The sequence below is a fragment of the Serinus canaria genome, chromosome 4 (assembly GCF_022539315.1).
Source record: "Serinus canaria isolate serCan28SL12 chromosome 4, serCan2020, whole genome shotgun sequence".
Taxonomy (NCBI): domain Eukaryota; kingdom Metazoa; phylum Chordata; class Aves; order Passeriformes; family Fringillidae; genus Serinus; species Serinus canaria.
The window spans coordinates 708,373-736,036 of NC_066317.1; the positions used below are offsets into that span (position 1 = coordinate 708,373).

Consider the following 27,664-nt stretch of genomic DNA (forward strand, 5'->3'; position numbering starts at 1 on the left):
TCACCACCTGCCTCCACAGAGAGGGCCTGTGGGTTTTCAGAAGACATTTCAGCTGGCTCAGCATACCAGGTGAGCACGGGGACTCAGGCTGTAGGAACCACTTCCCCACAGCCATTTCTGCAAAGGCAGGCTTTGAGGCTGTTCCATGCTGTGTGTTCTAGCAGTGTCACATAGGTGTGAGGTACAAATTGGCCCAGTGGCATGGCAGCCACACCTTCAGGAGCAGCTGAGAGGCAGCTAATGAGCAATCTATTGCTCTTCTCTTTCCACAGCAGTTTGGCTTTAGAAGCAAAGTGCAAACCTGGCCCCTCACAGGGGCTCTGCTCTGGTTTGATGGCAGCTGTCCTTCTGCTGCTGACCACCTGCACATTAGTGCACAAAGCTGGGGTAACCAGTCAGCATGCTATTTAAAGGAGATGCTGCTTGCTGAACACTTGGGCACTCAGGAGGAACAGCAGGAAAGGTCCTGATTCTCCTCCAGGTCTCTGAGGGGCTAAGGGAGGAAACCTGCAATGGGACAATGGCAAATGACACTGCAGGTGGTACAGGGGCCCCTCACCTATGCCAAGAGGTGTTTGTCAGCATTAAATCCCCCTCACCCACCCCTCACAGCACTGACAGCTGTCCCAAGGGCTGTTGTGGGTAGCTGTGTTCCACAGACCCCCCACACCTGCCTCGCCCCAGTGCCACCCAGGCCAGGGCTGAATGCTTGGCAACCAGTTTCCCCCTCAATTAGTCTCCAGTCTCTCCCCATTCAACCTTCTCCTCATTCCTGTAGTTTAAAGGAGACAATCCTTCTAGTAAAGTATTCACAAAAAGACCTCTTAGACTTGTATGCACTGCTGAACCCTTTGTTGAAAATAAATTCTAGGAAAAACTTCACACGGATGAAGAGGGTTTGGCAGTTTTTGAGCTTGCAGGAGACCAGCAGCTGGCAGAAGCTAGTAACACAGGTCAGGTAACACAGGTCATGCTGCTTTTGCTTCCCTGAAATCCCTATTTTGCAAACAACTGGTCCAGAAAACAGTGTAGCACCTGTCTTAAAGAAATGGCAAAGCCCTCCCGTGTTCAGACTGAGCAGCACAGGACTGCTCCTGGAAACCCAGCAGGGAAGGGGTAGATGTGAAGGGACTGCACTGCCTGGTCTGGATATGCTGTGTAAGGCCCCAGCTCTACTGTTGGCACACTCTCATCAGGGTTACTTGCTCCTGCTCTTCTCTCCTGGTGCTCTCTGCAGCTCAGCAGCTCCTGTTTCTCTGTATGTGAGCACATGCACCAAGCAAAGGAGAAATCTGGGATGGATTTCCCTTCCTGCTGGCAGCAGCTGCTTGCTTTGACAGAGACCTCATGTGAGGGATCTGAATGCTGTGCAGAGCGTGGAAAAGGCCCCTGTGCTCCTGCTAGCCCAGTCCCCACGGGACAAGGAAAGACTCCAAAGAACTAAAAATAAATCTGGTTTGCATGACAGCCAAGAATGCAGACAAGTGACTGCCTCCCTTTGACAGTAAGACAGTTAGCACCAGACACGTCTACTACCAGCAGGAAGACAGACCACTAGGATGGTGCAATAAAATAATGCACAAAACAGGTTTTCTAATTGGGAAAGGCACTTAGAACAGGCTTTTTTTACAACCTGTTTCAAACCAGTTTGTCTGTCTCCTGAACTCCCTACCCTCCACCTCATTATCTCTTCCTTCCTTTCTTGCAATTTTAAACATTTTGAAGTTGCATCCAAAAGAGAGAATTCCCTATGCATAACACCACAGAGGATGGCAACAAAAACTTTGTTGCAGAGTGCCATCTTTTGGGAAGAGCACCAGTCCAGATTAACAAGTGCCCTTCAGGTAAGGCCAGAGCAGCACGCACCTGCCTTTTGCTTTTGTAAACAATAGGTGCTGTATTATTACCTTAATCCACCGGAGTAGACGCTGTTATGCACATTAAAACGTATGCTTTTAAGTTAGGACAAGAGAATTAAATGAGGACAAAGTAGACACATTCTCTTTATTACCAAAAGAAAAAGAATTTGATGCATTTACCATGCTGTTTTCTTTTAAAATTTCATCTTTTATTTACTCATAAAGAGCCAATAAGTTATATAAATCATAGTTTTCATTTCCTTACTGAAGTAGTCAATAAGATTTTAACTTGGATTTATGCTGACTCAGTAGCACTTTATCTCTTTGAGCGTACTGGTCTTGGTTTTCCACAGCAATTCTTCACCCCAAGGCTACATCTCTTGCACAGCTTCCAATGCAAACTCTGCCACGGTGTCAGCAGAGCACTGTGGCTGCCCAGGAGGGTCCAAGGGCAGCCAGGGCAGTGTCCAGGCACACACCTGTGTGCAGGGCCCCTGGCCCCCCCAGAGCCAGAGCCTGGGCTGGCAGAGGCCACCCCAACCCTCCTGCCTCCCCTTGCTCCTGAGAGGAAGCCACAAACTACACTGAAGCTCCATGCTGAAGGCAGGGGGAATGACTCCATGTGAGAGATGTTAAACCAAATACTTTTGTATTTAATTATGTTAAGAGCTCAAGGAAGTTAAAACCATAGACAAATGCACAGAACCATCAATGACAATGATCCAAGGCAGCAACATTGTCATTCCCTGCTTTTAACAGTGTCTGAAGTAACTTCTAAACAAGTACAACCGGGGATATTCATGTAGAATAGAAACTGTGATTGTTGTTTGCTTTCCCTAGTACAAAGGATTTTCCAACACTTGAGTAACTTAGAACTAGGCCCATCGTTGTCATTTCCTCGTCTGCTTCCCACAAGCAGATGTTTTCCTTTGTACACCAGTAATAGCTTTTTCCCCAAAAACAATGCAATCTAGTTCTCTTGGTAACACACAGCAGCATTCTCATCTTGTTCCTCTTCATCTCCATCCTCATCTTCATCCCCCTGATCTCCAGATTCCGTATCATCTTCATCTTCAACCTGAAATACAAGATCTGTTGTGAGCAGTAATATCCCTTCTTCTGATACAACCCATTGAAGGCAAGACAAATGCTGAGTGCAAATAAGCTTAAAGAGAAGTTAAAACAACTATGCCACATCAATTAATGCTCATGAAATTCAACTGTCATCTTGCCATGTCCATAGTTGTTGACTTCTCTGCTGAAGAGAGAAGTGGCTGACCACTGGGGACAACAGGCAGTGGTCAGCTTTCTCTGATGGCTGCCAGAAGTTGTTGAAAAAGTAACTGATGGATTTAACTTCCCTCTATAGAAAGGGGCCTCAGCAGACTTTCTGGATGCAGGATTACCATGCCCAGGCCTGTTTCAGACCCAAGAACTCCCTGGATTCATTCCTTGCTTACCGCTACACCAAAGTCCTTCAATTTCATCTTCTGTGCAGATATTTTCTGATCCTGGTCAGCCAACAGCACCAGGAGATCATCCTGTTCCTTCTTGGATTCTGCAACTTCTCGCTCCAGCCTACTGTTCTTATCTTGCAATATAGCAACCGTGCTAGTGGATGAGTCCAGCTGCTGCTTCAGTGATTCCTTCTCCTCAGAAAGGGCCTTGATTTGGCTCTGGCAACAGGGAAAGCCCCACATCAAATTACAACACAAGCACAGGTAAAGCTGAAGCCCTATATGCCTCAAACACATCCTGTACACAGCCATGAGCAGCTCCAGCCCACCACTGGTTCCTGTGGCCTTGTTCCTACATACACTGACACATCCTTACACAAACTATTACAGCTTGGATAAAGCAGGAACAAGTATTCACAGTGGTTACTGGACTGTCTGTGTCACAGTAAAGCTACACCCTAGACTGTCCTTACCAAGGCCTTTAAGACAGACAAATTTGGATTTCCCAGGTGAAAAATGAAGGAGACACCCAGCTTCCCCCTTCCTGAAACACTGAGGATGCTGAGGAAACAAACCACTTCCCCCAGCCCTGGCCACTGCAGAGGCCTCCTAATTGAAGGCTGAGTATCCCATGGCTGGGTTTGGTGCTCACCCACTACTCACCTTTAGCTCTTTGATTTCTTGCTCCAGTCGTGCCTCCAATTCCGAGCTCGTTGCTGCTGTTCCACCACTGTCTCCTAACATGGGATCTGCAGCTGTGTTCTGTGGACAAGGAATTCCCCCTCAGTGTTGCACATACTAAGACAACAAGCTGGGACATTACAGAGTCAGTTGCTTAGAAGCATACTCTCTTTTTACAGCATAGCCAAGGTATGGTGATGACACAGACCCCATAGATGACAGAGACCCTGCAAGGCATCAGCAAACAGATCTGTGCTTCCTCAGGTCTCAGACTCACACACACACACAGACACACCAACAAGAAGGCAAAGCAAAACCTTTATTTCATAGCAGCTGCACTTTAAAGACTTGGGTTTTTTTTCTAGGAGATCCTATTACAGGCAATCCACCTTTGCTCTGATGGTTTTCAAGTGCCACAGAAGTCTTTTTATTAGGCTAAAGAGCCAATTTATTAGGCTGAAGTTCCAGTTCTTTGCATAAGGCTACTAAAACCAGCAACAGTTTCATCTCAGTCAGCCCTACACCAAGTTATTTCCAAAATGTGGCAGCTGCCTGTCAGCTACAACTGCCATATGGCACAAATTTGAGACCAATGCCTCTCCAGCTGGAGCACACTTAAGCCAGTCCTCCAAGGAAGGGAGGCAGTAGGATGTAGGACGGCCATGAGGTGGCCTGACAGCTGGACAGGACACACCTCTGCCTCCCAAGGCATCATCCCAAGCACACATGGCCAGCATGTGTGCAATGGCATCTTCCCTCCCAGCAGCTGAGTCTGCCTCTCCCAGACCATGTGTACATTGAACATGTGTGAGTCAGCTGCTTCTGGGCTTCTTTCTGCAGCAGCATGTATCTGTTAGCTCTGCTGTCGAAGTGTCTGGAACACTTTCAGACAACTTGCTCAGGTTCTGCAGCCCAACATTCTCTTTCTAAAGCAGTTTACTAGTTTTGAGGACAGTCACATTCATATAGCCACAAGGCTTTACTGCCTCATCCGTTCAGTACACAGCCAAAAAACCCCTGCAGCATTTGGAGGCCTTCACAGACAGATGCCTCTATCATTTGCCCTTCAACTAGACATCAACCTTCATGTTAGTATCCTCAACTGCTTATAGAACAACGATCTCTCTCATGTGTATGATATCACAGTTGTGTTGCACAAAGGCTATTGACTTAAGTTAGAGCTCGAGCTTGAACAGCCAGTAGTTTATAACTGTTTAAAAATGCCAAGGACCACTGCCATCAGAGAGAAGTAACTTGACTAAAAGTCCCCTCTATGCTCATGAAGGATTTGTCGGGGTAATTCATGACTTAATTTGAAACCCTGTTGGAATCACTTGCTGATGCAGGCTCTTAAGAAGAGCTTGGTTTAGGAAAGTAGCTACAGACAGTAGCAGGAAGAAAGACTTGAAGATTTAGTTCCCATAGACAGAAGAAAGAACTAATTCACCAGTACCATCACTTGTAGCTTTTGATTCTCCATCTGAAGCTTAGAGATCTCTGCAGCCTGTAGTTGTATCTGACTCCTGAGCATTTCTAACTCCTGTGGGAAACAGAGACAAAACTTCTCAGATAATGTGATAAAACAACATATTCACATGACATGTTCCTGAGGCTCAATGCTCCCAGACTTCCTGCTTCATACAAGCCAATGTAACAGGAAAGGTGCCTCAGTGAGACCACAACAGCTCTCTCCTTGAACAAGGCTGGACAGCAACACACACCACTGTCCACCCTGCTCTTCCAGCCCCTCTTGTGTGGAATGGCCAGCCAAGGCAGCTGTCTGAGCCTCAGTCACCTCTAAAAGGGGTTTCATAGCACTTGCACTGCCACTGGTGTCCTCTGCATTGCCCCTCTGGGTGCAGAAACCCATGGGGACTTACTAATCCAGGCACCATTAGTTCTCCAAACAGAGGAACTCCAACAGGTATTTCTTGAGCAACAGCTTCCTTAAAGAACTGAACGTCCAGTGCTTTATTCTGTGCTGTACATCTAATACCTGCAAACTTCCATATCAACATTTAAACACACATTCTGCACTGGACAAACAGATTCTGCAAGTCAGTGCAGGTGCCTTCTGCTGGCTTAAACCTGCTTAGTGAAAACAACCACTTCATTTTTAGATGCATAAACTTGATGCTCCAAGATAGGACCATCATCACAAAGAGGCCTGGTGAAAAACAGCAACACATTCCGGAATCAGTGCTCCTCCCTGAGGAGTAAAGCTCTCCACCCCTGTTCAGCTGCACTGAAATACCACAGGTTCACCTTCTGTAGCTCATTACTGTGCTCCAAGCCACCAAATCTGCTGCTCTGTAAAGACTGCTCTGTAGCTCCCATTTCCAACTGGGAAGAATTCTGAAAGAAAATTGGAAACAATCAGCTTTAGTACTAGAATTCTAAATGTAGTCATGTTGTCAAAAACGTCATAGCTGTCCTTGTACTACCAAATTCCCAGCAGAGAAGCCACAAGCAGGCTGAGCAATGCACATCAAAGCTGTCTAATAAGAGCAGCTGGTTGTGTCCTCTGAGGTGAGTGCAGAAGGACCTCTCACCAGTGTAAATGCAGCACTTACCAATTTTTCTATCACAGAATCCTTTTCCTTTAACTGCCCTTGCAGCAGCTCATGCTTGTTTTTCCACTCTTCCAGTTCCTCTTTCAACTTGCTCACTTCTTCTGTCTGAAGGCCATTCATCTGCAGTGTGTCACCATGGGAATTATGATGCTGGCTGTCCTTCCCTAAACAGCAAGAGGTTACAACCAAGGTCAAACAAGCAGTTCCATAGCTTGGTTTCCAGCAGACCAATCAAAGTACTTGTTACTCATCCTGCTCCTGCCCCACAAGCCCTTCTCATTCTAACCAAAGGAGCAAAGCACAGTACTTAAGAACTCTACATATAAAACAGAATAAAAGATGAAGAGCTCTCATTTGCCAGGTATGTGTGCTGCCTGCTGCTTCAGCCATTCTGTTCATCAAAAGTCATGGCATGGACAAATTCTGAAGGTAATTGATTCCTTACATGTTTTTAATCCTAAGCAATCGTGAAGGCAGTATGGGTATTTTTAATCATGTCATGTTCACCTTTGTCAGGCATTTTGACCCTGGGATAGATAAGGAGAACATACTGCCCTGACTTGCACACTAAATTAGCTGTTTCTCTAGTGACAGTAACAGGCTTCATCTTGCACATCAGCCAGACCATCTTCCCCAGTTCACACTTGCATTCTAGACCCAAACTTAAGCCCACTCCAGGCCCCATCTGGTCATGTTCTGAACCTGGACAGGCAGGAACTGCTTTGGATTGATGTGACCCAAGGCAGAGGCAGCCTCTCCCAGCAGCTCCATGGCAGCCAGCAGTTCCCACAGCAAGGGTCAGCTCAAACACCTGCAAGGCTGTCTCTGCTGGAGCTCTGCTGCAGCTCCCCAGAAGCCACAACATCCCTGCACAAGCATGATTTTGTGTTGTCACCCATGCAGCCCACCTAGCTGTACTTTCAGGAGATTGTACTGGTCCTTATGCTGCTGGATCTGAGACACTTGCTGTGTCACTGTAGCCTGGAGCTGTTCATTTTGAGATGTTAAAGTGCTGATTCGCTGCTTTAGTTCTTCAAGCTCCTGGTCCTGTGAAAGAAATAAAAAGCACCATACTAGATACATCCAGTAGTCATATATCCAGTTCTACTAGTAACTCTTGAACACAACTCTGTCAGGAAGGTGAAGGAAAGCACCAAAACCTGAGCTCCACCACTCAGTGCTGCCCAGGACAGATGAGCAGCAAAGCCCCCTGCAAACCTAGCTACCTATGCTAGGAAAAACACCTGGGAAAGATAGCAGCAGCCTGTCACACCAATCACAGGAGGAAAAATGGAAAGGTGGGAAGTTGGCTGATTGTAATTTTTTCCTAGCATACTAAAGCCTGCATTTGTTTTCCCTACTACTTCAGGAGTCCTGAAAGAAATCATGGTAACTACACTCATGACATGTTCAGTAAAGCCTCTAGTAGTTCCAAAGCATCCCTAATGCCTCATGTACTCCATGCTGTGATCTCTGACCACAGAGCACCTGCTTCAGGTTCCCATTAGCAGTTTAATTTCATTAGCTTTGTTCCTCTACTTCTCCATCTAAGCTGCAGCAACCATACAAGTTAACTACCCCTGGAAAAGGATTTTCAGAGTCCAATCCCAGCAGGTATAGCCAAACTGCAGCAAACCATTTTTTCCTTCAGCCCCATTTCATCTGTCCAAGTGAGAGCCCAGAACTACGAATTCTATCTCTGAAGGGCTGCAAGTTCTCCAGGTCCTCATCTGAAACAAAAATGCTCCAACACAGAGCATGTGTAAGAGCATGTGTCCCTAGGGGAAAAAAAGGCTCAACCAGCGTTCCAAACATTTCAGCTGAACCTTGACATGAGTGTCGGTAGAAGCACTTCTGCACTGCCAGATTCCCTGTTACTCGTTTTGGATCAAGGGAGATTGAAGTGCACTGCAGTGCTTCCAAAAGACAAAACTGACTGTTTTTAGAGGCACATGTATGTGCTCCCTCTCACCTGCTCTCTAATGACTTTTTTGTAGTGAGTCACAATGTTGTCATGCTGTTCCAATGTCTTCTTGACTTCCTCTTCCTTTTTATCTTCCTCACTGGACTTGTAAATTGCTTTACTTATGACACCTGTCAAAAACAGTTGGTCAGCTAGAGCCCAGTTCACATCTTTGTCCTCCAAACAGTCTCACAGTTTGAGCTCATTGCATTACAAACTCAACCTGCACATTAAAACAAGGATTGTCACAAAGGCTTAACAGAAATGGTGACTTGACTGCAGTGTGCACGTTGCCCACTTTTCTCTGTCCCAGATAGGTAAATGGGTGTTTTGAGTAGTTCCTATGAAAAAGGCTGTGTTCTACTTGCACTATGGCTCCACTACAGCTGCAGCCAAAATCATTCTGCAAATAAGTTCAAGATTTAGGACTGCAAGAGCAGCATGCCGATCATACTGCTTGGGCAAATCCATCTTCACCATTGCTGCATTGATTTTTCTTTCTCTAGACTGATTTAAGTTTAGAGCACTACTCACCTTTTTAAACTTCTCAAATAGAAACAGTAACTATCTGGATTGTGTACTTCAGCAATGAAGCTGCTATGACCATCGCATGTGCTCAGTACTTGAGTTTGTGTGAGCACAGGCAAACACCTCCTGGCCAGTGTGCTAACTCACAAAACCTACTGATCATCATTTCACCTAAGAACACCAGGTAATCCAGTTAGAGAATTTTTACTGAACACTTGAACTGCAACGTGGGTATCTGATTACTTACAGCTATTACTATAACCTCTAGCCTTACCACACTACTTGCAAGAGTAACACAACATGTTGGGTAGCTCATCCATCTGTTCATGACAAAAACTAGAGAAATGAGGATAACATCTCACCTTCCAATTCCTTCACCAGCTTTGTAAATTCGTGGTCAAACATCATGTGGTCTGGACTAGAAAAACTAGGCTGTGGTTTCTGAGCAGCTCTGGAATAAAGTTCATGTTTGCTAATGAAGCCAAGCTTCTCAATGAAGTTCTCCCTGCCAATCCTCTTCTCAATCAGCTGCTTCAGTTTCTCTCTACAAGGAAGAGACAACTCAATGCCAGTGCAACAAGACAAGAAGAGAACCCATCATTGCATCAAGGTGGGTTCTGCAAAGAACTCATTATCTGTTTTAAGCATTAATCACACTGCTGCCCCCCTTCAAAGCCCCTTGAACCACCATCTGCCTTTCACAGAACCTTACCCTGCTGTGCTGTTACTTCTCCATCATACTTACTTCCTGTAATTCTCAAGGGAATTGTCATTGTAGTAGATGGAAATGCCAAGCAAAAGTGCACACAGGCCTTGGACAAGCTGCTCCTCTTCTCCAAGGTTTTCAGCTATCTGCCCTGTGAGCTAGAACTCTTGATAAGGATATTGGAGATATTTCATAATAACACATGTAACGCTTCTCCCTGTACGCATTCCCTTTTATTTACACACCAACCCTTGCTTGGTTAGGAAGCAAGACAAAAGAGCTGACAAAACCTTTACAAAGTCAACTCCTGTTTGAAGGACTCAGGTGATCAGTGGTTTCCCAAACATTTCTCTGTCTGTTTAACTTGAGAGATTTACTTGTTCCAGAGCACACCTGCAGTGCAGATAAAGGTGCCAGTTCAGCTTTATGTGCTCATGCACTTGACTAGTTTTTCCCTGAAAAGCAAGCAGAGAAGTTAATGGAAGTACAAAGCATTCTCTTTGCCTCTTGAGTCTAAGTTTAATTCACACTAACAAGACCAACAGGCTTGTTGCACTGAGAACTCACTTGGCTGGCAGACTGAGACAGTTCTCCACACTACTTTGGCATGTGCATCTTACACACAAGTCAGTGTTCACAGAGCACTGGCAACTAAAGGCTGATTTGGTCTCTTGGCCCAGTGCCTTTTCTGTTTTGCAGAATCCCCACAAAGTGATCTAGACAAACCTTGAAGCTGAACATGAATAACCCAGCTGGGGCTAAGGAGGGGCTCCACTGTGCAAGCAGGCCAAAGGATACAAAAGGCACATTGGCTGGGTTGTGAAGGAAGTGGGTGACAGCAATGGAGCAGTTGCTCAGCCACGTGCAGAGCAACATCAGCAGTCCAACTCTGGTCTGTACTTTGCTGCCCTGTGAAGAATAAACACCCCCATCATTACCTTTCCACAGAGAGGACTAAAATACAAACCTGAGCTGTACTGGATCAGAACTCACCTACTTCCACCTTAATTTTTCATAAACTGCAATTATGTCTTCCTGAACACCCATTTGTTAGTTATACTGAACAGTTTTAATGCTGGGATAAAACAAGGACCAAACCAGTCACATTGAACTGTTCTCAGAGCAAACCAGCAAGCCACACAGGTGTGAAATATTACTCAATGCAAATCAGCACCAATATAAAACCATAACCTGTTAGTTCTGCATTTTTAATGCAAGGGTGACATGAAGGAACATACACAAAACCCCTTTAAAAGAAGGAATAGGTGTACATTTAGTCACATAAGGATTCCCTGGAAAAGATGCATCACCAAGACCTAGCCTGCTGACTTCAAACTGCCAGGTGTTCCCTGTATTGTTTTGAGTCCAAGGACAAGACAATATGTACATTAAGCCAGCACAGCAAATGCTAACTGCAGTCCTTCATTAATCCTAGACAGACCAAATTAGTTTTCAGCTCCAAATCAGCTGTTGCCAATTGTGTCTCAGCTGCAGGTATCGGGGCCCAGCTGAGCTAAGAGAAGCACTCATCTCTTCCAACAGTCAACATTCAGATTGCAACCAAGCAAAGAGTTCCCTCCTCCACTTCCAAACACTGGCTCCAGCCGTCCCAGCAGGATTTGCCAGCCCATGCACACTGGGAATAACCCCTGGGAGTGGCAGTGGCCCTATGGCACATGGCTGTACCTAGCGTTCTCCAGCCTTGCTACCTGTGGCCCTTCCCTCCTGAGAAACAGGGAGTTACTTCTGCTTGTGCAGCCCAACACTTCAGCACACCCAGATGCTGGAAGCAGCTGCAAAGTACGTTTATTCTCCAGCACTGCCTGCTGTTCAGGGGTCAAACTGATGTGCTCTGCCTAAGGATTTTCACACAGCCCAGAACATCTGCTCTAAAACCCAGCTGTGTTCTAGATATACCATGATAATAACACCTACTCTGACAGATGACAGCTCCCCATGCTGTTCCACAGTTCAGAAATGGTAACAATGCTGAGCTGTGATCAACACGGTAAAATAACAATTCCACAGCAGAAATACATTTTTGGTGTCATCAATAACCAACTCAGCTGCGTTATAATTAACAGCCTGGAAACCAAAAGACTCTGCAAGGATCACCTGCTCATAAAGAGATCCCTGCTATTCACAATTAGGCAGGCTAAATGGTTTTTCCTCTAGCAGTCAGGACATCAGCAGCATATCCCCTCTTGTGGTGGTACCAGTGTTTGCTACAGGCCCTTCAGAAAACACTGTTTCTAACAGCTTTAGTTTTCCTTAGAAGGAACCCCACCTATGATGTGAACAGATGGTCCATTAGTCCACCCCCCAGGAAAGAAAGCACCCGTGCTGCCCAAGATACACATCCCATAGTTATGGGAGCACCCCCAGAGATTCCCCTGGAGGCACCAAGAGTTTGTTATGCCAGGGAAAACCCAAACCACTGCAACACAAAGCTGTAAGTGGAAACACATCAAAAAGCAGTTAAAGAAATTCTCCCCAGCAGACCCCAGACAAGAGGGAAAGGCCTGCTTTTGGCAGGAAAATGCACAAGCTGTGCCAAAAAATACATACCCGTCTGTCGATCTTATCACCCTGCAAGTTACACACAGATTACTTGAGAACCTTCAAGTGCAACATTTCAGACACATCTCCCCATACCTGAGTCCCTTTTGTCATGTAGTGCCGAAGAATCACAAGCATTTTTACTGACTCAAATTCACCTTACACAGAAATTCCCGGAACAGGATAATAATGAACTGGCTATTTTCAGCTAAAGCAGGAGAAAAGTCAAGGACCAAGTCCAAAATTCCAGGGTTATTTTAACTTGCAACAAAGTCTAGTTGCTACCAGAGTTAACCAACTCCCTAGTAGCAGGCTTTTTCCCTGAGTGGTTCTAACACAGTTTAATGTCACAAGGAGACATGGGCCAGGAGGTGAACTTCACTCACTGGACATTTGCCAAGCCAGGTATTAACATACTGAACAAGCCCAGAAAAGTTTTATCTTTGCATAGCAAAGCCAACCACCAATACATGACAGCCTGTATTTTTTCGTGATGTTTCCAATTAGCAGGTTCAGGTTAAACACCAAATGGGCACTTCTTCAGCAAAAGAACCCAACATAAGTGGAGATTCTGCCCGTTAGCCTTGTCCTTTAAACCAAGTCTAAGACCTGGATGCTTTGGAGCCACCTGAGAACAGGCAGCATCAAGGAGCCATCTGATGGAAAAGTAAGATTTGCTGCCATTCTCCTCCCCTCAAAGGAGCTTTAAACAAAGCTTAAAAAACAGTCTGCAAAGGAGAATCCTCCCCCTTACCAAGCCAACACTCGTGTCCCCATAATGCCCTGCCCAGCAGTGCCGCTGTCCCTGACAGCCAGAGCTGTGGCCCTGCCCAGCAGTGCCGCTGTCCCTGACAGCCAGAGCTGTGTCCCTGCCCTGCCCAGCAGTGGTGCTGTCCCTGACAGCCAGAGCTGTGGCCCTGCCCTGCCCAGCAGTGGTGCTGTCCCTGACAGCCAGAGCTGTGTCCCTGCCCTGCCCAGCAGTGGTGCTGTCCCTGACAGCCAGAGCTGTGTCCCTGCCCTGCCCAGCAGTGGTGCTGTCCCTGACAGCCAGAGCTGTGTCCCTGCCCAGCAGTGCCGCTGTCCCTGACAGCCAGAGCTGTGTCCCTGCCCTGCCCAGCAGTGCCGCTGTCCCTGACAGCCAGAGCTGTGTCCCTGCCCTGCCCTGCCCAGCAGCGCCGCTGTCCCCGAGTGCTGGCGGTGCGGTACCTGCGAGAGGATGTTGGTGCACTGCTGCAGCAGCGACACGGGCGGGTTGCCGATGCTGGTGGCCAGCTGCACGCGCAGCAGCTGCTCCTTGAGCGTGCCGTTCTCCTGCAGGGCGTGGGCCAGCGCCACGGCAGCGCACCAGTTGGACAGCGAGTCCGTGGAGAAGAGGCCCCCGCAGAGCAGCTGGCCCGCCGAGACCGAGTTACCTGTAGCTACCAGAGTGGCCAAGAGGGACGAGGGGGGTTAGTGCGAGCCACAGTAAATATTTCAGACAGCACAGCTAAAGCAGAAAAACCCAACTAGTGACATTTTAGACAAGCCTAAGGCAAGTCACCCTGCCCAGCCCAGTCACTGAACAGCAGGTAAATAATCCCTCACGAGACAGCAGGTGGTGCACGGCACAGGTGCTAACCCAGAACCCAGGGCAGAGATGGTGTCCTGGCCTACCGTCAATCGTGGAGGGCAGGAGCGTGGAGACGATTTCTCCTTGTCCTTTTTGGTTTTTGTACAGAAAGCACTGGAAGCAGTAGAGAACAGCACAGCGCAGCACGAACGGCTGCCTCTCGTTCACCATGGACATCAGCAGCACTACGATGGCAGGCCTGTTGGGAAAGCAAGGAAAACCAGAGAACTGCACTGAGAATGAAAACAGCTGCAGGTACATAATACCACTTTTCTAATACCAATAATACCAAAATTGGTATTATGTACCAATAATTGGTACATAATACCAATAATTGGTACATAATACCAATTTTCTACTTCACAGGTAAGGAAAGCTCCTGTGGCCTACCACTGCACCTATTACTATTCCAAACAAGGGTAATAAAACCCAAGGTGTTAGAAGTTTTTCAGTAATTTATACACAAAATAAGACATGGATTGCCCCTAAGCCCTCTTTGGACTATCCTCTGGCTGACAGACACAGCAGTTTATCCTGATGAAGGAATTTTTCAGTCATTGTTCATTTGTTTTCAGGTGCCACACAACACCAGTTCTAGGCCTCATCTCTCTGCAAACACACCTGACACCTTATTGCTGTAGCCAACACACCCTACGTGAACTTGAAGCTGTTACTCCAGATTATAATTCTAAGTGTGGAATTAAATCTTTTGGCTTGCCCATACCACTACCTTACTATACCTAACGAGTTAAAGCACTTTTCTTGCTCTACCTTGGTGGATTAGAAGGTGCATTTACAGAGGCAAAGTAGTCTTGATTTGTCTGGCATCCTCGGATGACCTCCGACACAGTATTAATGGTCTAGGGAAAGAGCAGAGAAGAAAGTTAAATCCATGTTTAAATCTGAGCCATGGTCTAGCACCTAGAACTTTCAAAACTACTCCAGTTTACTCTGACAGTCCAGTACTGAAAAGGACATTCAAAGTCTCAGCTCAGAGACTTAAGTAAAGCCAGAGTGCACGAAATCAAGGCATTTAACAGCTGTAAAAAATGCTGAGCAAAGCTTAAGGGACACAAAGTTCAGTCACCTCCAGCTTCATTTTGTATGCCAAATCAGTTTTGCCATGACAGCAAAGTAACAGCTAAACTGCACATCTTTGAAAAGGGAAGAGGTGAAACCTTTTAAGAAATTAACAACTGGAGCATCCACGCTCAATGCAAGCACATGGTTTTATCAAGAGAAAAATCCCTCATCCTACATTGCTGGCAGGGCTTTGCAGTAGTTAAAATCCCTCATCACTGGAAACCTATCAGAGTATCTGTAGACTCCCCCAACAAATAAAACCAGCAATAAAACCACCCCCAAACCAGAAGTCTTTCATCAATTCAGCTGCTCTGTGATATGCTGAAATCTAAAGGGAAAACTAGGCAAATGCAAATCCTTTCTGGTTGCGGAACTCCAGGAATTCACCAAGGTAAATGACTCTTTCATTGAGGCTGCCCACAGAGGAAGCTGACACCTCTGGCCTGTGAAAGAGGTGCTTAGCAAATTGTGAGTCAGTCCCTGCAGCAGCTGCTGATCCCTGCAGCCTGCTGGTAGCACCCACCTGCTCCCTCCCGCCCTCCACCACTGCCCCCCTTACTTCCGTGAGGATGTCAGCAGGAACGCCGGTGGCCATGAGGATGGTGCAGAGCTGCTGCAGGAGCCCACAGTGGAACATGGCCTTCTGACAGCTGCTGGTGGCACCAGGAGGGTTTGTGGGGGACACCAGGACCCGCACCAGCTACAGAGGAGGGGACACGTGAGGGCCGTGTGAACAGAGTCTGGCACCTTCTGAACGTAAAACCTAACTCATGTCAGGTTTCACTGTCAAACAGAACTGCTTCTTAAAATGGACACTGGAGACAATGAACAGAATGTTTATCTCATTGCTACCTATGGCTGCTTGCTTTTCAGTTTTATACTGGGGCACTCTTTACACAGAACGCCCCGAATTATGCTCTTAGTTTAAATCTCTGCTACATCTGAGAGGACATCAAGTTATGCAACGTGCCAGCCATCACAGACTCACCTGTGACAGGGCTTGTGCTGAAAGCAGCACAGCTCCAGAGCACTGGTAGCTAATTCTGAGCTGAAGACCTGGATTTCACAGTTGTGACATGACACTTGGCACAGCACAAGAGCTGACATGGGTAATGAGGAGCTGTAACAGCGCCTTACCTGCAGCATCAGGTGAAGATTAGTTACTTTCTGTGCAGACCACCCACAGTTGTCATCTCCAACCTCAAACCAAGGCTTCATACGCTGAATGTAGGAACCTTCCTTGAAGAAATTCTGATTTGAATTATTGTTCTTCAACAAGTTTTGCAACAGGAGGAGACAGTCTTCTACTACAATGCCTGAGGAGATAAAGTATCACATGGTGAATCAAAACACACCACATGGAAACAAATTAGCTAGCCCATACACTGAAGATGTTCTAGACAGAACAGAGCACGCATTTCTCAGCTCTTTACTCCTAACACACAACAGGCTTGGATCAATAACAAGGAACCTTGTGAAACCATAGCTGTTTTTCTTCCACAAGTCCAAAGCAAATTCCCAAACCATGCACAGCTCATGTCAGTTAAGTGGGTAAGTGGTAAACAGGAAAAACTGCCAACAAAACCTCCCCATCACTGTGTGTCCCGAAGTTCACCTGCTCCAGAATCAGACCACACTGCCCCTATGAAATGTACTCAAAGTTTCTCCTGAACTCCATTGTGATTCTGAGGCAGCACCTCCTCCAGGCTCACAGTCATTCTCTACAATTACTGGCTACCATTCTTCAACTTATTTCTAATCTCCTTTTTAGTTTTCAAATTACACTCAGATAAAGGCTGCTCCCATCAGAGGAACAGATAACTAGCAGGGGGGAAAACAGAGAAGCCTTAGCACATAGGAATTTACATAACAAGTCTCCTAAAAATATGAGCTGCCTAAAAATAGCAGCTTCAAATCAAAGGCTTGCTGAATACTCCCATGCCAGCATACCTGGGATAATACAGCTGGGAGAGAAGCAGTAACTGCTCCTGCAGCCCAAAAAAAGGTCATGGAACAGCAACCTGTCACGCTACTGAAATACTGTAGTAAACACATCACATATTGCTAGTAAAAAAAACAAGCCCTCAAGTACTGCATTGGTTTTTGCTCCTTTTTAAAATTCTTTTCTCCTCCCAGCAGGTGACTGACTCCTCAAGAAGCTGAGCAGAGAACTCAAGTTGTTGGTGCAGCTGAAGGAACTCAGCGGGCTGTTCCAGCCACTCCAAGCATCCAAGGATCTCGTGGGAAGAATGCAGACACTTAACTGGGTAAGTGACAAATGCAGCACACACATCTGACACTGCCATTCCAGGCACACACATGCACTGGCCTAGGTCAAGCAAGAACCACTAAGTCCTGCACACAGCCTCAGAGGAGTGACCTGATGTTTTAACTAAGTATACCAGCTTTTCAAAAGACACTCAAACGCAGCTACCTGTTCAATCTGGTTTTGCTTATTTTGTTACAGCCAGTCTGTAAATTGTGATCCTTTTACCCACTGACCGAGCTCCAATCACCCACTAAGGTAAGCCTGGCAACATCAGCTCACAGTTGCAGAAGTACAAGGCAAAGTCTTAGACTCCACTGTACCTCCATCGCTGTTTCCTTCCTCTGTTATGATATCCAGAAGCCTTTCAAAGGCATTTTCAAAGGCAACAATCTTCTGTATGGCTGCGTTGCTTTTGGTCAACTGCTGTAACAACAGGACTCCCTTGACAGGTGGAGGAGAAAAGAAACCAAACCTGGGTTTAGTAGAACTCCATTGTTTCTCACAAGCCCCAGCTCTTGGGAGGATGCTGAAGGAGCAGCATCACCCCGAGGCAGGATCCCAGGCACACCCCCATGGCCAGCAGGCTCCTCAGGCACTGACACAGAGGATGCCAGAGGCCCCCAGCAGCCCTGCACTCACATCATTGCGGATCACCTCCCTGGAGTCTGCCAGCAAATCCATCAGGCGGGAGACACCTGCAAGGAACCATTCCTAAATATACACAGCAAAGGGGGCAGCTTCTATATGCTGGAGGTCTTTAGGACATCTTGCCTGAGACCCCTCCAGGCCTCTGCCACGTCTGCTGAGCATCAAGCTCCATGTGAATCAGCAGTGGATTCAAGCACTCACCCATGGGGCTGACCAGAATGATCTGCTGCACTTGAGGCCCTTGCTGCTTTAACAGAGATGTCAGCAGCTTCACTCCAGGCCAGCGAACATGGAAATCAAATTCCTGAAAGGGTGGAAAGGAGCACGTTAGGTAACCAACCCCCCAGTATTGAACTCACAAACACTGGCAGCTCCTTAGTACTGCTCAAAGCATGACATGGGTTCCACATAGGAAAAGTAGAATATCCCGTTTTTTAGGGATAGTTGGACTACAAAGCAAAGGAAAACAAGAAGAGAGTATTGTATTGTATTGTTCTCTCTCAAGCACAATCGTATTCCTAGTTTGGGAATAAAAATTTTATCAGCTCCAAGTGAAAAGGCAGTCCATGAAAAAACCCACAACAAAATGAGCAAATATCATGCTGCTGGAAAGCAGTAATCCTTTCCACTTGTACTGCATTGAGACATAACTGTGTCCTGATGATTTAATCATCATCTGAAAAGTAATCCTTGTGCAAGGGACATCCACTGCTGTCTGGGGAGCAACAACTTTTATTCCTTCCAATTAAGTAACTAAAACCCCTTCTCAAGTAACAGGATGAGAGAACATGGCCACAAGGTGCACCAGGGGAAGTTTAGATTAGCTGTTCAGGGCAATTTCAAAAGGTGGTTGGGCCTTTCAAAGACTGCCCAGAGCAGAGGTGGAGCCATCCCTGGCAGTGTTCAGGAATCATGGATGCAGCACTTTGGGACGTAGCTTAGCAGTGAACATGGTGGTGCTGGGTTAGCACTTGGACTCTATGATCCTGGAGACATTTTCCAACCTAAATGGTTCTGTGATTCTTCTCCATGTGCCCCTGCTTGAAAAGCTGCACCAGGGGTGTTCATCCAGGTCAGTCCTGACTCCCCTCCAGCCCCACCTTCACTGGATGCTGGCACACCTCACCCCTGTCACCAGCTTCACCAGGACAAAACCATGGCTCTCTCCACTGGTAGCCTCAACATGACACAGTTACTCACCTCCACCAGAGTCAACAGCAGAGTGACATTTTCTTGCTGTTTAATGAAAATCTCTGTGAACTGACTCCCCAAGTCATCCACTTGTTTTGCTGAGTTTTCTTCTGTAACAGCAAAAAACAACATATTGCAACACAACTGGAACAACTTCAGCTGCTGTGATTTTTATTCTTACTAAAATAAGGCCATGGGTGACCATAAAATTTTGAGTCACTGTTATAAATGTTAATTGAATTATTCTCAAAGCAAACACCAAAATAAGCTTTTCACAAAATAAAACCTCTGTATTATTTTAAGTGTAACTTTTGAATCTCAGCAGTTACATCCCCATATAGCTCCACTAAGCCAAGAGAGCAGCCCCTCATGAGTACCCTACAATGATGGGCAAAAGCAAAGTCCATGTCACACCAAGAGCCTTGAAGGGTAAGGAATATAAATCATCTGAAGCTAACTGGCCCAAATATCTTAATTATTCTATTGGGTTTAGCAATGGAAAAAGACCTGAACATCAGAAAGGGAAAAGAAGAGTCACACAAGTAAGCCTCACAACCTCTCAGTCTAGGAATCTGAATTGATTTCCAATGTGCCAGAACTGAGTGCCATCCCATTCTTCGCTCTACAGTTACACAGAATTGGGCTAGCACCTGAGTTGGCTTAGAGAGCTCCTTCATGCACCACTTGCATGAACAAAAAACAAAGGCTAAAGCATCCCACAAAAACAACAAACCCCATGCAAGCAACATGTCTGCACCGCTGGTACTTTTCTAGGCTGAGTGACCATTTACATAACTGTTCCACAAAACAGGGGCATGTAGGTACTACTGGTTGACATAATTAAGCAATGTCAGCTGAAAAACTGAGCAGGACCAATTCTAACTCAAAGGGAAAGTTTTGATAGAAACAGAAAACCAGTAAAGCAACTCAATTTCTGACTTTTGATTTTCTCCTCCAAAAACCACTCTGCTCTAAACTTCTAGCTGTAGAAATTACAATATATTACAAAAAACTGTTAAAAGGCAAGACTGACCATGTGCAAAAACAGCTCTAGCCCAGGCACCCCACACCTAACAGGACCTAAGTCCTATTGTGACCTCTCTGAAGCTGAGGGTCTCAAGTCTAGACCATTCCTGAACTGACACATATTCATTTACAGAAATGAAGATTAACAACTCCACACATGTTCAGCTCCTGTACTTGCTGCTGTAGAATAAAAGGCAACTCAGCTGGCAATTAGTCACACAAGGATTGCACATCCTGTAGCTGGCTGCAGGCCAAGGAGAGAGCCCAAAAACCCTAAACATTTACTACCAAAATTGAGTCAAACACTTGACTTGGCCTTTTCCATGAGCTGAACATCCTTGTGCCACCCTCAGCTGCAAACAGCAAGTGTTTGAACTCTTGCTGCCAACCTCTGCCCTTGCACAAGCTCCAAGTGCCAAGGCAACACCTGAGCAGCATGCACAACCTGCAGAGCCTCTCTCAGGCTGTAGTTGGTTTCTCTTACTCTAGCTCAGGATTCTTCTGTGAAAGGACCTAATCACATGTCTTCGTTCAAGTATTTCTTCTAGTAGGTCTAATAAAAAACTAAACAGCAAAGGGAAACTATTTTCCACTTACAGAGATCTTGCAACCAGCCTTCTACCCATAACTGTTCCTTGAATCTACACATTCCCAGGGCTATCCCAACTCAAGCCAGCAGCTTCCATCTAGTAAGATCAGATCAATTCACTACCAAGCAGCACAGCAGACTAGAATTTAGTTTAAAAAAATAAAATCAGTTTCAAAGAGAGAACATGCAAAGCATTAGTTAACCTAGGGTAGAAGTGGATATTGTGAATACTTGAACATGCTTTGCTTAAAAGAGACACTGTGAAGGATGCTCCCATGCAGCTGATGCACTGGTGTGCAGCTTCAGGGCAAACAGAAGCTCTGTTCACAAACTTGGGTCCCTTAGAATCCTGGCAGTTTGGGGCTGCACACCTTCCACATCCTTACCAGGAATTCACCATCACTGCAGTCTCTGGGGATCTGCTGGCATTCAACGTGCCAAATCACAGGAGAAGTGAAATTGGAAACACACTTGAGCTCCAAAGAGTAAGGATGGAGCAGAAGGCAAAATGCCTTCCCTGAGCTCCAGGGCAAGTTCCTACAGTGTCCTTTTTAAACAGCAACGAGTGTTACCAGCAGGAGTAGTGACTAGGGCTAAAACAAAGTGCCATATTTATATAAGTAAAGGTTCTTTTACCTTCAGAGTCATCTGTCAGTGCAGATAAAATAAAAAGAAACAAGAGACAGGTTTACCAGTTGAACAGCTTTCCACACAGCACAACCAATTACAGCATAAGCTCAGGTTTGCAAAGCAGCCATCCCAGCTTCCTACAGCAGCTGGACTCCTGCAGGAAGTTCTTATGGAAGGGGTCAAACTGAGGCACCCCATAACCCTCACAACCCTGGTCATCTCTCACACACAACTCCAGCTGGACAATTCTTGGCTCTTGGGAAAAACTTGCCAACGCTTTAGTCCAGTCCATGATCAAGGCCTCTACCACAAACATGAATTCACCAGCACTAGGAAACCCTGATCTTGTTCTAAACCTTTTTAATCGAGATGGGGAACTGGAGGAACATGGAAAAGAAAGCCAAGGAGGCCAAGCCCAATTTCAAGCATGGTTTAGAATAACATTCGTTGGCCTTGGAGACCAGTTTAATGGCCTCCAAAAATCAAACAGGTAGGAGTATGGATTTTCACAAGTAGTATCTTTCTAAGTCTCTTCATCCACTGCCACAGCAGGGTTGTAAAAGGCTTTCATACTTAGATGTGGCACCTTATTGCAGGGACCTGAGATTTCACATCTCAAAATCCTTGTTAAATTAGGAGATGGTAATGTCTCATTTGACAGTAACAGCCAGAACTTCCTTTGCCAACAGCAAAGGAGGACTTGATTCTTGACTTCCAAACTAGAAAACAGTTATCCCACTCCAACCTGGCTCCTGTTCAGAGAACAAAGTTTTTTTTAATTAATAAGCAAGAGACCCAGGGTTACTTTAATGCAAGCTGCATACAAGATCTTTAGCATTATCCTAGGAGCTATACACAATAACAGAGCAGGTCTAGGTGAGCATTAGTAAATCACAGTTTTACAGCTGATAACTTGAACAAAGCACCAAGGAAAGCAACAGTTAATACAACTATTACTACAAGGGCTTACCTTGCTCCTCCTCTTCTAGGTCATTGGATATAACATTGTAGAGTGTGTCCAAAGCATAGCCAATTATTTCAGAATCTGAACTGCAAATGAAAGAACCACTTGTCTTTAATGACTTATTTCCATCTGCTCTTACAACACTGCTCTCCTGCCCAGGCAGTTCCCCTTGCAGCACTAGGCCAAGTAAGAAGCACAGATTTATTGCAGCACCACATAACCATGAGCTATCTGCTCCCTGAACAGGGACAAGCTCCTTCTCCCAGTTCCATTCCCTCAGGTGAGCCTCAGGAAGTCTGGTGAAACCAGATGACCACTGATGGGACTCTCTACTGTAGGTGCATGTGTCATTTTCCAAGTCACTTCCTCCAGCCTGCTCCTATGCCAGCAGAAATCCCTAGGAATACTTCAGACTTGCCAGAGGATGACCCAGTGAAGATGTAGTCAAGCCTCAGCATTTCCCAGGTGAGACCCTCCCTGCTACACTGTCAGACAGACCCAGAGCCAGACCTCAGAGCTCCAGGGGAATGCAGCAGCAGCTGTGGATTCTGACAAACAGGTGGCCTCTGTGTCACCAAACCTAATTACTAGAGGGGTTTGAGCTCCAGCTTCCCCAGGAAGCTGCAGGGAAGCCCAAAGCATTAGTTCACCTGCTCACACCCAGACTTCTCCCAGGAAAGACCTGTTCCTTCTGCATTACCAAGGCTGAACCAGCTGTAAACCCTATGCTACAACCAAGACAGCACAAAACACAACTTCATCATCATTTCTGCTACTTGCTTTCTTGCTCTTAAAACAAAAGAGAATGAAAGCAGTTGGCTAAAAAAATAAAGAAAAAAAAAAGGAAAATCAAGCCTAAAACCACAGAGAAAGGTGTATCCAAATGCAGAAGTACACACCTCACAGCATTTTCTTGACTCTATCAAGCATCTGAAAAGAAGACTGTCAAAAAAAGGCTCTCACTCCAGCTTCTAAGTACTGACTCTCACTGATCTGCAAGGCATTCCAAGTAAGGCCTCCACACCAGAGATAAATGAGCATGAGGCTGCTAGGCCAGTTTGGAGCAGAGGCCTGAGCAACCACCTCACCTTTTATTCCATGGAAGCAGCCTCATCTAGCAGGTATGACCACACCTCCAGCCTGCTCATGCTTTCCCTTTACTCTCATTTAATTCTTGAGCACACTACCACAAAGTCTACACTTCCCCTTTCATAGAAATGAAACAGATCTAGAGCTAAAAACACACAGAACGCTTTCCTTGGGAGCTCTAAAAGCAAGGCTGCAGCCTGGTGGGTTCTTTAACATTTCTGGATAGGGAAATGACAGCAGCTCCAAAAGAAAAGCACGTTTAACATACACATGATTAAAAGCAGGCCTTGTTTCTCTTCTTCAAAGACAAGACATCACAAAATGAGGACAGCAGCATCCCACCTCTGCTGTTCACTGCCTTGCCACCATCTGCTGTTCAGCACATCCCACATCTCATTGATTATTCTGTTCATGCTGAACTGCCCAGCTTTTACTGTTCAGTAAAAACCATTCAAGAAACAAGACTTGTCAGGCATCCATGAGAGGCAGCCTTCTAGCACAAGGCACCTCAGCCAACCTGCCTCTGCCTGTGGTGATTTCCCACAGCACCCAAAGGAGGTGTCAGACCCCCACATTGACCAAGAGCAGCAGAGCAGAACCATGTGGAAGTGAGGGCGCCTGTGCACAGACTGTCCTGCACTTGGAGAACCCAGGCTTGTGCCTTAGGGAAATGCAGGCCACCTCTCAGGTTCACATATTAAGCTCCAAATTCTTTCAACTCCTTCAACTGTCACACTGAAACTCAAAAATCTTTTCATATCTGTACAAACAAAGCAGTTAAGGATCACTTTGACTCCTCACTCCAGTGCTTTCTCTCACACCAACAGCTGAGTGGTATTGCCCCATTCTACAGTCACAGGCCAACTTTTATTCAAAGTAATCCCTGGTGGGATGTAGCAACATCTCAACAAGTCAGCAGAACTCCTCTACCAGATCACCACTTCATATTACTAAATAAACACATGGCATGATAATTCTAGTCTGAGTACATCTGGAATATGTAAAAGCTGACTCAGGCTCCAGGATGCCCAATTCACAGAACTGGAAAACTTAAAGAAATCACTTTGCTATAGAACAAGTTTTAAGCACTTGAGTAGGAGACAGAGCTTCAGACAGCCTACAAGTGAGCTGTGTAACAAGGGGAATGATGTCCCCCACTTCAGCAGTGGTATGCTGCTGTTTTAAGGTAAAGGCTGTAACTAATTCACAGGAAGACCCCAGGATCCCAGGAACTGAGGACAGGACACAGGCAGCACCTATATTTTTCTAATAAAACTAAACCTGCTGTCATCTTAAACTTCACAGCAACACATCCAATGGGCCACAAGCCAGCACGTGCCCATGATTTACATGAATAAAGTGACATGTGAGAAGACAACTTCTGTCAGTCACTGACCTCTCTTCTTAAGCAGCTGCAGGGCAAAAAAAACCAAAAACAACCAACTGGGCACTTCAGGTGGACACTAGAAAGGTTCAAAGGTCAGACCTGTGGGCACACACCAAAACAGCAGCCTCTGTCACACCAGCAGCCTCCGTCACACCAGCAGCCTCCGACCACACTAAGTGACAGCTGAGGGACAGCTGAGCCTGTGAGTCACTTATTCACTGCTGAATCTGTTCAACTGGCCTGGAGTTCCACTGAAAGAGTCCAGGAAACCTCAGCTCTACCATTACTGACAGCAGACAGTACCAGGAACTCCCAACAGGCAGCACCTGCACTGATCACACACAGAGACCACAACTCTGTCTCCAAGAAGCCACAGCACCCAACAAGTGGCCCAGCTCATGTGCTGCCCCACCAGACATGCAACAGCAAATGACTCCAGCAAGATCTCAAAGCCAGCATTCCTTCAGCTGACAACTCAAAAAACCCCCCATGTATTTATTATTTCCTTTCAACTGCAGCCTGAGTCACACAAAACATGTGTGCAGAATCCCAGCACACAATCTCCAAAGATCAACTGGAGCCCCAAAAGCACTGCAAAGCCTCAAGCTCCTGCCTTAAAGAGTTCAGGTTGCCTTCTCAACTGGATCAGCAGAGCCCCGCCTCCCTTCTCAAAGTTCAAATCTGCCCTCAGAGCAGATAAGTGGATGAAAGTAGGCTCCTTAACCTAGTTTTTTTTTAAGGGCTTCCCCTCCACATCTGTGACAGCTACTCCTATAACCTTCCCTTTCACTGTTTGCACCAGGTCAGACATGCAATTTTAACGAGCCAGCCCACAGAATAGGAATAAGAGGGACTTGCCAAGAGAGCAGCTGCAGGCCTTCTTCCCAGCTGGCATAACTGGCCAGGCAAGAAAGGCTCCGGCAGCAGAGTTCCACATCCTACATCCATAACTGGGGCAGGAGGCCTCTGGCAGGCACTGAACTGCAGCTTTCCTAACTCTCCTCAGCACTGCCATCAAAGGACATGCTCCTCCTTCCAGTGGATGCACAGCCAGGTATCCACAGGCTCACAATGGCTCCTACAAACTGACCAGCCTGATGTTCAAATCCATGCTGAATGACTATCCCCAGACATCTGCCTACCTACATATGTGCAGCATGTGAAGCTTGAATCCAAGGACTGCAAACAGGTTCCACAGTACAACATGTGGGCACTGTCAGGTACAGCAGTGATTGCAAGGATGGATGACACAGACATTCCAAGCACTGGATTGCATAAGTATTAAATTCCAGTCCACACAGAGCACTCAGACTCATGTCATCTGTCTTAGCAGCAGTCTCAGAGGCCTGCTCTCCTGTTTGCCTAAACCCAGCTTGTTTTTTAACACACATGAGCAAAAACACACCCCTGCTTACTTTACTCTTTTCCTCTTAATTCTGACTAGCTCACCTTTTGCCCAAGAACAGCCTGATCTGGGTTATTCCAAGCAGTGTATTTAGTTACCAGGATCTGTTTGGACTCACCTCTCTGGAGTAGTGCCAAGATAGCCCTGAGAAGCATGAAGACATACTTTGATAGTACCTTCACTGTAGAGCTTGTCTTTCTGTCCCTCATCCCGGTTCCTGGAATTCTGTTCTTTTTACCTCCAAACAATCTCTGAGGACGTTTACCAGCATAAAAAGCCAAGGTGGCAGAGGAGTTCTCAGAAACCCAGCTCCCTCCCAGCTTTGTCAGTACAGGGCAGCAGGTCTGCATGTGCTGCGTCAGCAGCAGAGCAGGGTCAGGCCAGCCGCCCGGAGCAGCTGCAGGATGCTTACCGGTCTGTCTGGAGAACGTGGATGAGGTGTTCCATGGCCTGTATGCCCACCTCCAAGCGGTATTTCTGTTTGGAGAACAGACCGAGCGTTAATCGTCGAGCCCAAACACCAAACAAAGCCTTTTTAGCAGTGCTGGACAAAGCTACTTCAAATCCACACCGCTACTCAGGAAGTTGGCCACGTACCTTGGATAACGACTTGAGAGCACGTACGGCATCCCTCCGGTCATCCAGCAACGTGGACGAAGCGACTCTGTCACACAGCTTCTGGATCTGGAAGGGTACGTACAACACACACACGGGATAAGCCGGCGCGGCTGCAGGGGAGTCTCCCGGCGCACGCCTGCGGTCCGGGCCCGCACGGGAGAGCGGCTCCTGCCCCGCTCCGTCCGGCGGCTCGCGGCCCCGAGCCCGACCGGGCACCACCCGGGCCTGTCAGCGGCAGCGCCGCAGCCGCCGGCCACGGGGCGGCCCCGGCCGAGGCTGTCCCGGCCTCCCGGCCCTGCCCCAGCCCGGCCGCGTCCCCCGCTCACCGTGTCCGCTCCCGAGGGCTGCGGGCCGGCGCTGGGGCCGCCCATGACGCCCCGCAAGAAGTTCATGGCGGCTCGGCCGGCCGGCGCTGCCGCTCCCCCCGCGGAAGGAAGCGGCCGCCGCGCCTGCGCTGCCACGTGGCACGGCCGCGGCCGGGGCGGGGCCCGCGCTCCGGCAACCCCGGGCGGCTCGGCTGCCGCCCTCTGCCCGGCCGGGATCGGCTCCCGCGGCGCCGCCCGCCTTCCTCCGCGGGCCCCAAGGGCGGGGCAGCTCGCAGTGAACAGCAGGCACCCACGGGCTGGGGGCTTTAACCTGTCCGAGAAGTAAAAAAGCACAGAACTTAAACACACTTCCCCCCGCGTCTCGGGGTCTGCGCATCCACAACAACCCCTAGACAAACGCTCAGGCTCGGAACTCAAATTGCCTTCACTTCTAATGGAAAAGACCAAGGTGATAGCTACCCTTAACTACAAGGAGAAAGTGTCCAACCACTTCTGAAACTCAGT

General features: G+C 47.0%; 1 protein-coding gene across 5 annotated transcripts; it reads right to left on the minus strand.

Moving 5' to 3' along the window:
• Nucleotides 1–1,979: 1,979 nt before the first annotated feature.
• On the minus strand, nt 1,980–27,301 carry USO1 (USO1 vesicle transport factor). Of its 5 annotated transcripts, none has more exons than XM_050973363.1 (25): nt 27,161–27,301; nt 26,814–26,900; nt 26,629–26,693; nt 22,342–22,421; nt 19,136–19,236; nt 18,137–18,239; nt 17,927–17,982; nt 17,608–17,728; nt 16,156–16,334; nt 15,578–15,718; nt 14,707–14,795; nt 13,980–14,134; nt 13,533–13,738; nt 12,336–12,356; nt 10,566–10,676; nt 9,807–9,925; nt 9,424–9,605; nt 8,543–8,664; nt 7,479–7,617; nt 6,571–6,734; nt 6,263–6,352; nt 5,451–5,537; nt 3,980–4,078; nt 3,320–3,535; nt 1,980–2,937 (listed from the first exon to the last, which is right to left on the minus strand). In XM_050973363.1, exons 1-25 carry the CDS (start codon nt 27,224–27,226, stop codon nt 2,830–2,832), a joined length of 2,907 nt encoding a protein of 968 aa, XP_050829320.1. In that variant the 5' UTR covers nt 27,227–27,301; the 3' UTR covers nt 1,980–2,829. The 5 variants fall into 5 exon arrangements, with proteins under 5 accessions (XP_050829320.1, XP_018779103.2, XP_018779108.2 ...); XM_018923558.3 differs by having other exon boundaries at nt 13,533–13,744; XM_018923563.3 differs by lacking the exon at nt 12,336–12,356.
• Between the last annotated feature and the right edge of the window lie 363 nt (nt 27,302–27,664).

Excerpts from the sequence above, each read along its gene's own strand:
- USO1 (XM_018923558.3), bottom strand. The coding sequence starts at position 27,226 with ATGAACTTCTTGCGGGGCGTCATGGGCGGCCCCAGCGCCGGCCCGCAG. Across the intron at positions 6,353-6,570 it reads ATTCTGTGATAGAAAAATTG|AATTCTTCCCAGTTGGAAAT; the intron begins GTAAGTGCTGCA and ends ATTTTCTTTCAG. Across the intron at positions 3,536-3,979 it reads AAGAAATCAAAGAGCTAAAG|AGCCAAATCAAGGCCCTTTC; the intron begins GTGAGTAGTGGG and ends CCCTGTTGCCAG.